This window comes from Rattus norvegicus, chromosome X (genome assembly GCF_021556685.1).
Source record: "Rattus norvegicus strain SHRSP/BbbUtx chromosome X, alternate assembly SHRSP_T2T, whole genome shotgun sequence".
NCBI classification, from domain to species: domain Eukaryota; kingdom Metazoa; phylum Chordata; class Mammalia; order Rodentia; family Muridae; genus Rattus; species Rattus norvegicus.
The window spans coordinates 79,979,893-79,988,492 of record NC_141554.1 but is presented as its reverse complement, the minus strand read 5'-3'; the positions used below and the strand labels follow the sequence as shown (position 1 = coordinate 79,988,492).

General features: G+C 43.4%; 1 protein-coding gene across 1 annotated transcript; it reads left to right on the top strand.

Moving 5' to 3' along the window:
- The first annotated feature begins 351 nt into the window (after positions 1-351).
- Rtl3 (retrotransposon Gag like 3) lies at positions 352-4,017 on the top strand. The gene is made up of 2 exons (NM_001401152.1): positions 352-413; positions 1,037-4,017. Exon 2 carries the CDS (start codon positions 1,239-1,241, stop codon positions 3,105-3,107), a length of 1,869 nt encoding a protein of 622 aa, NP_001388081.1. The 5' UTR covers positions 352-413; positions 1,037-1,238; the 3' UTR covers positions 3,108-4,017.
- Positions 4,018-8,600: the final 4,583 nt, after the last annotated feature.

Genomic DNA, 8,600 nt, shown 5'->3' with positions numbered 1-8,600 from the left:
ACGGGTAAGTTACGTGAGACAGACATAAAAAATCAAATCCCAAACCACTGTGGTCATTCAGAAATGTTTGCAACTTTTCACAAGGGCAGTGGTATTACTCCCAATTTCCTGACCAAATATTTATTAAAGTAACCAAGGATTGAGTGCACGAAGCTGCCTCACATCGGCGCGGCATCCTACTTTCCTTCTAGCTCGGAACTGTGAGGTACTGTCAAAAGAAAAAAAAAAAAAAACACTCTTCCATACTCAAAATAGCTACGTTACAGAGGAGAGTTGGAACGTGTTCTGGGAGTGGGTGTGTTTGTTTGAGTTCAGTGTGTGCAGAAAAGGCAAGCCTCCACAGCCATTCACACAGTTCTCTGCTCAGCGATGGCTACGCAGACAGCAGAGCTCCAGCCCTTCATCTCTGAATGGTAATGTACATTTATAAAGAGTATTTTCTTAACTATTTTGAGGCATTTTATAAATAATATGCATGTGTCTGCTGAATATGTATATATGCGTGTGCTCATTTATTTATTTATTTATTCAACTTTTGCTTGCTTTCTCCCGTGTCTGATTGTGTGTGGTTACTTGTGTGGTATGATTTCTGAGGTGTGAGAAAGAGCTTCCCCACCCCCAATTCCTATGCTAGTCACTCAAAATATAAAATATCCCTTGAGTTGGCCCCACCACTTACCTAAAATCCCCATATCGCTCTAAACATCTGATTTGGTCGCTGACAGCAGCTGCTAACATCCAAATGTTACATTGAAATATTAGGCAGACACTAGAAATTAAAAACGATTTAAAACAAAGGCATATGGAGCAATTGTTTCTGATATAATGTGAAGTTTCAAAAGAATGCAAACTGACATGTACAGTCTGGGTCATGTGCTAGTAAAATGTCATGAGGTCAGAGCAAGTATATATACCCCAGTTCATGAACATGAGCTTGTGGTAAGAGAAACCGAGCAGAGTTGGACAGATTTTGTTGATTTATGTAGAATGAATGCTTTCCACAGTTTCTGATCCTCAGCTCCCTCTCTCTTCACAGTGTGTCTCACACCTCCCGGTGCTGAGCTCTGAGGCTCCCAGTGACCTCTTGGTAATCAGCCTTGGCTGGGTCCAAATCCCCACCCCTTGGAAAAGTCACGGAGCCTGACGTCTGCCTGTGAGCCGCTTTCAGCAAAGACCTCACAAGCAGCTACTCAATCTCTTGGTAGCAAATTGCCAAACCAGGCCCGTTTCCTCAAAAGATGGTAGAGGACTTAGCAGCTTCCTATGTTGCTCTGAAATTGGAGAATGAAATTCTGCAGGCTCAAGTGAAGAGGCTCACGGAAGAAAATGCTGCCCTCCAGGCCCAGATACCAGAGCTCCAGAAATCCGGAGCAGCCAAGGAGCATGAACCACCCCGAAAGCCCTCAGAGGCCCAAGAGCTCCCAGAGTCCCCAGAGCTACTGGAACTTCCAGCAGCCAGGGCTTCACAAAACCCCTGGGAACCCCCAGCAACCACAGAGCCCAGGGAGCCCACAAAGATCAGAGAGCCCAGGGAACCCTCAGCCATTAGCAAGCTCAGGGGACCCCCAGAGATCAAGGAGCCCAGGGAACCTTCAACCATTAGAAAGCCCAGGAGCCCTTCAGAGATCAAGGAGCCCAGGGAACTTTCAGCCATCAGAGACTTCATGGGAATCCCAGAGATCCAGGAGCCCCAGGAGCCCCAGGAGCCCCAGGAGCCCCAAGAGACCAATGAGTCTGGAGGACCCTCAGCCATCACAGAGTTCAGGGGATCCCCAGAGATCAAGAAGTCCCATTCATCCCCAAAGTTCAAGGAGTGCTGGGGACTCCAGGAGTTTCCTAAGGTCAAGGAGTCCTGGGAGCCCCCAGAGTCCCTGGATTCCACAACAGCCTGGGGACTCCAAGAGCTTTCAAAGTACAAGAAGGCTCACAAACCCCCAGAGCTTCAGGATCTCGCAGCCTGGAACCCTGCAACAGTCAAGGAACACCAGGAGATCCAGAAGGCTCTGGAGTCCCCAGCAACCCAGAAGCCCCAGGCATCCCCAAGGGGTTATGATCTCCCAGCAGTCGGTGAGGCGGAGCCCACAGACAACCAGGGTACCCCAGCCCTCAAGGAGCTCCAGAATTCACAGCTCCACAACCCTACAAATGATGCGGAGCCTCAGACGGTTCCAGAACACCAGGAGACCTCATCACAGCCTGAGCCCCTTGAGCATCCAGCTACCCAGGAGACTCTGGAGCCTCAGGTGCTCCAGGAGCCCCTTGACCCCTCAGATGCCAAGGAGTTCCTAGAACTCTCAGTACCTGAAGAGTCCCTAGAGGGCCTAATAGTTGTGAGAACAGGAACAGAACAGGCTCACCATGAAATAGAGGCTCCAACTTTGCCCCTAGAGTACCCTTTGGCCTTCAGTGAGGATTTTCAGAAACTCTCTGAGTTTTTAGTTCAGTTGAACAGTTACCTAAGAACCAGAGGGTATCCCACTGAAGCAGCTCTCGTGAGCTTTGTTGGCAGCTTCTTCTCAGGTGAGGCAGGAAGGTTGTTCCAGCCCTTATTAGATAGCCAAACCTCCCTGCTGGAGCAATTTGAACGGCTCCTGCGAGCGCTTCAAGATACTTTTGACAATCCAGACAGTTTGGAAGTTGCTAACCAGGGCCTCCCTCAGCTTCGCCAAGGAGAAGGCCTTGCTCCCAGATACTCAACCCGTTTCCACCTCATTGCTCAAGAGTTAAATTTGGGTGAAAGCACACTCTGCATCCAATTTCAAGAAGAGCTTGCCAGTTCTATTCAAAACGAACTGTCTTGCATAAGTCCAGTCACCAACCTATCTGATGTGACCATTGAGTGTGTCACTCTAGAAGAGAAGGCAAGTGGTGGGGCTGATTCCAGTTCATCATCCTCTGAAGAGGAAAATGGGTCCGAGAGTCCACCCACTGAAAACCAGCCTGTTCAAGCTACAAGTAATCGCCCTCATCTCAGTGAGGCTGAACGGGCCAGACGCCGCGAAGGTCACTTGTGCCTCTACTGTGGCCATCCTGGTCATTTTGCCAGAGACTGCCCTGTTAAGCCTCAGCGTGCCCAGCAGGCGGGAAACATGGAGGCCCGGCGGTAAGGGGGATCCCGGGCGGGCCAATCTATAAATACGCGTCCCCCTCTCTTCCCATATCTATGTCCCGTACCCTATGGCTAACTGTTGAGATTAGGCTTGGAAGACGGCAGTTCTTTGAACAAGCAATGGTGGATTCAGGCTCCTACAGAAACAGCATCGACCGCTCTGTGGTTCTTCGAGAGAAGATACCAATCCGCAATAACATCTTCCCTCTCATGCTCGAAACTGTCGATGGGCGTCCACTGATTAATGGACCCATAACCAAAGAAACGCCACCTGTTGAAGTCAAAATTGGAAATCACGTTGAAGAGCTCCAGTTTGACATTATTCATGCACCACGCTACCCTCTGATTCTTGGAATCCATTGGCTTGAGACACATGACCCGAACATCGAGTGGAGTACCCGAACTGTGTCCTTTCCATCGCATTATTGTCATTACAATTGTTTCAGGAACAGGTGGAATCGAAGACGGCGTGATGAAATAATTGCTGGTTAGATGGTGGGTCCTAGTGACTTCTGACCATCTGCCTTCTGTTACCTCAGCTGTCATCAGCATTTGCTGCTCTCTGAATCTTCCAGTGAACCTCTGGCTATGAAAGAAGGCTACCTGTACAACGACGCTGCCTCTTGGATGATGGACTGAACCTGACGACTTTGAGCTGCTTTTCCCCACCAACCTTGCATGCCTCCCTCTTTGAACCCTACATTATGTAGGGCTGTTTTTTTTTTAATCACAATTCACACTAACAATATGCATGCAAATAGATATTAGAAACTAATACTGAAAAGTGTAGCTGTTAGATTGATTTTGTTTTTTTTAACCAAAATTTATCACATATTTCTGTCTTTTTTTTCAATAAAAGCAATTTTCAAGTAATATTTTAAGTAATCAATAAACAATGGAAACTTTTACTTGAGTTTAAGTTAATTTATTGGGTTAGCAGAGGAGGGGAGTAAGAGACCACTAAGTTTGGAGAGGGGAAGAGAGGGAGGGAGGTAAAGTGTGAGAGTAAAAGGGTAATTGGGGGAAGGGATGGGAGAGATGCAGGAGGGAGAGAGAGGATAAGAAGAGGAAGTGAAAATGGAGAAGGGGTGAAGGGAAGGGAGAATAGAAAGAGAAGGGAGAGGGGAGGGAGAGATTTGGGGAAAGCTTAAGGTTTGAATGGAGTCCTGTGGATTCCCAGAGTTGACAGTTCAGAGGGTCATAATTTAGGTAGAGAGAGATGGAGAAAGTCATAAAGTCTTGGTATTAGGATTGGGTAAAGTATGCAGGGGTAAGCAGTGGTAAGGTTGAGAAAAGAATTTTGGAGAAACTGGGAGGAAATGGGAAGACTGTTGGATTCTGGGGGCAGGGATAAGGGGAGGGAGAAATTCTGATAAAGGACAGCACTGACAAAGACATGAGCAGCTTTGAACGTCTTGGACTTCAGAAGCTAACCAAACAGAGAAGAGCACCAGAGCAGGTAAGGAGACCTCAGTGGTGACCTATCCATCCCTGTAAATGGGTATCTGGGATTTATTCCCTGCAGCACCAGAACTTGTCCTAGAAGACCTGCCTACTAACTGCCCTCACTACAGCATTGGAACAGGGTGTCAGGAATCAGGTTTTAACACATGTAGTTAGGAGTCACCTCTCCTACATTTATAGGTTCCTCTCCCCTGCTAGCCATGCTGCCTGCCTGTCACACAGGGAAAACAAAGCCATAAAAGAACCACACATGTGTGATCATGAGAGGGGCTAGTGTCTTGACTTGCTTAAGTTATACATAATGCGCTTACACACACACACACACACACACACACACACACACATGTGAGTATTAGATAGCTGGGTAAAAGGTGAATATTTGATCCATGCCCATCTTAACCCTCTTTTGTGTTCTCAACTTCTCCCTTGGAATTTCTTTGAAGACACATGAGAGTATTCTAACATACATGATCAAATAAAAAGAGCTCCCATTTCCTTCAGGCATCTTATACACATCAATCATGTCATTGCTTCTGAGAACACCCAATGATGTAGTTGTGTATGCTTTTATTTCAAAATAAGCCCAACTAGGAAGGCATGGAGACCTCTTTGAGCTCCAAACACTATTGCTTTTCCAGTCCAGCATGTCAAACTCCCTAAAGCAATGGTGAGTACCTGACAAGACTAGAGAAGCATGAAGGTAGGTTGGAACCCTGAAAAGGAGGGGAAATGAAGAGAGAAAAACTGTGTGGTCTTAGATAGTGGTTTCTTTATCCAGATTCCTTCAGCTTTACCATTCCCCACCAGTCATCCTCCAAACCACCTATTTCTTGTCTTGGAGGATTTTGCTGCCTTTGAAACTAATGCCAGATTCCCTGGTGGTTTCTGTAACAATTGAGTGTTCAGGAACTGTGTATTGCTTAAAAACATCACCTTTGAATTTTTCTGGCTAGCGACTTCCAAACTGAATCTAGATTCTAAGTAGCCTTAAGGTCCTTGTCTTCTATTAATCAGTAGCAGTCACTCCTCTCCACAACAGTCTAATGTTTTTCGTCACAATAACATCTTGCAGCCCTGTGGTGAGCTTTCTTCGGGAGCTACATTTCTATTCCCCACTTAATCCCTAATAATTGGTGAACAGAATCACCAATATCTCTAACTTTGAGAGCATAGCTTCACATAATGCCTGGCACACAGACAACCCTCCATAGCAACTGACTCACTATTTAAATATCATGCAGAGAAGAAGGTTTCTTTGTATAATATGTGTTTGTCTAGGTTTTTTCCTCAAGATTCACCCCTAACACTAAAAAACAAACAAACAAACAAAACCAACTTCAAGCAGCAATAAAAGAAAAAGAACGTCTTTTATTATTGAACCCCTCCCCAGAGATATGAAGACCAAATATAGCTATTTCCCCAGGACTGAGGATTCATGGAACAATGAGTTCCCTATGCAAAACTGGGAGAGTTATGGGCAAACTGAGATTGCTGGTCACCTTACCTGGACCCTCCACTTTCCTAACTAGCAATGTAGATTTGCTTAACTTAAGATTTCAGAAAACAATCAGTAAGATAATCATAGAATCACATACTTTTTGAACTAGAAAAGACTCAAAAAGTGTGTTTCCTTAATTTTATATGTGGGGTTAAGGAGACCCAGATAAACTGAAATTACCTACCATAAATAGCATCATTCTAACATCCTGATTTCAAATCCAGTGCTCTCTTTTCATGTTGAGAAGCTATCCCAAGCCTATTGCTAAACTCAAGTCTGTGGCAAGCACTGAGTGAGTTTGTGTGAGCAGTGCTAAATAATGATGTACAGGGGTTATAATGCGATCAAAAGAGTAGAGGGGAAGCAAGCATTCTAGATAGTGAGAATAATCAAATGTTAAATTCTATGGTAGCAACAAAATGACTGTAACTGAAACACATCAGTAAATAAGATTCACAAGAACAGGGACTGGAAAGAGAGTTTAGCAATTCAGAGTGCGTACTATTTTCCCAAAGAACTCCAATTTATTTTCCAGCAGCCACAACAGACGATTTTTAACTCCAGTTCCAAGGAATCTGATGCCCTCTTATGGCCTCTTCAGGCAACTTCAAACACACACACATACACACACACACACACACACACACACACACACACACACACACACACGCACGCACACATGCACGCACTCACGCACGCATACACATGCACAGCACACATACGCATGTGAGTATTAAAAATGAATTCAGTAATTGTTAAATGACTCATGAGAACTTTGCAAGATAAGATAATATCATTTGTACCTGTTTCCAACGCAAATTCATTATCAACATTTAGGAAAAATATCAAAGAAATGAATTCCACTGAATTAAAATCCCTTGTTAGGCTTTATGTTGCCAAGAAATGTAGGATGTTAAAAATGAACATCCTAGGTGCTGGGACAATGGCTCAGTCCATAAAGTATTTGCTGTACGAGCATGAGGACCTGAGTTCAGAGAGGTGTGGAGGTGCGCCTGTAATCCTATTACTGAGGATGGAAAAACAGGAGTGCCTGGAGCACACTGATCAGCTACACTTGTAAAGCTAGTGAAATATCCTGTCTCCAAAAATAATCTAGAGAATGAGAGAAGAAATGCCCAGCTCAGTCTCTGGCCTCTGCCTCCCCACACATAAAAAGCACACACATGTACACACTCCCAGATATTTTTCTGTCTCATTTCAAAGCTGGGGTTCAGGAATGACCATATAGCTCAGGGCTAAATGTTCACCTAGCATGTTCAAGCCTATATAAGGCCCTGAGTTTGGTGTTTTAAAAAATGTTAAAAAGTGAGTTAGCAAACAGGGAGTGTGGTGTAAGTATTCAGGATGAATGACCTTTCCTCTAATATTAGCAACCAGAATGATATTGACTCATTAGATGTGGGTTCTATTGCTCTAGAAAGGGAAAATAATTTGTTAAATCATTATAAGTAAGTATTAATTCATAAAAGAATTTTTGAGTCTTCTCATGATAAGCAAATACATAGGAAAGAAGACAGAGAAAGGAAAAGGTCAGGGATACACCTATTTCTAAACTATGACTCATGGTTACTGCTTTGACCACAACTTAACTGGAGAAGAAGCTGTTGAGTGACACAGTAATGTTCATCTAGAGGAGAGAGCACTGATTCTGCTATTCAGTAAAGAAAGGTATTTGGAGTTATGTCTTTCAGGACCCTCACTAGAACAAGTGGAAGGGAAAGACTTCCTATGTTGACTCCATCTTGGCTAAAGTTACCTGCACAACTAAGCAGTTCAAATTTTATCCTGGAAAACATTTGGACTGGTATATTTTTCAGTTTTAGATTTGAATGCAGTTTTCTCTCCAGCTCTCCAACAAATTTCTATGTCGCTGGAATCTATAACATAAAATAGTAAGTGCCTTCTCTATTTCCCTTGTCCCCTATTTCACAAGCTGGGATGTTTTAAAGTAGAAACTGTATAATCAGTTTATGTTTTAGCAATTTGATGAGCCTATAGAAATGATAAAGAGGCATCAAGCTGCCACCATGTTTTTCCTCTGTAGCTTTCACGAAGATGGTTAAACTACCAAGTCAAAGGAATAAAAGTAAGTTTGGCTCAACTTTCTTCAAATTTTCGTGATCAGGCACTAAAGCTAACAGGCATATTCAAAACAATAGACCTACCATTAAGAATTTTAATATCAGTGAGATCCAAAAGACAAAAAAGAATTTTAATATTTAGCGATGGATAAAGTCTCATATATGCTAAAATCTACCTGGGCCTGTAAGCCTTCTCAGTTCTAATTTTTAAATATTCTATAAACATAGAAGTTTTTAACATTCTATAATATTTTGATAAAACAAGTTCCCTCCAACTCACTTTTCTAGCTTTAAATATTAATAAATCATTGGATAATGTTTTGTAGCATCTTCTTTTTTGTAATTACAGCAAATATCTCAGGTTCCATGATAATAAACTCTTCCTTAAGTTGTTATGGTCCTTCTACAGAAGTCACTTGTGATCCAG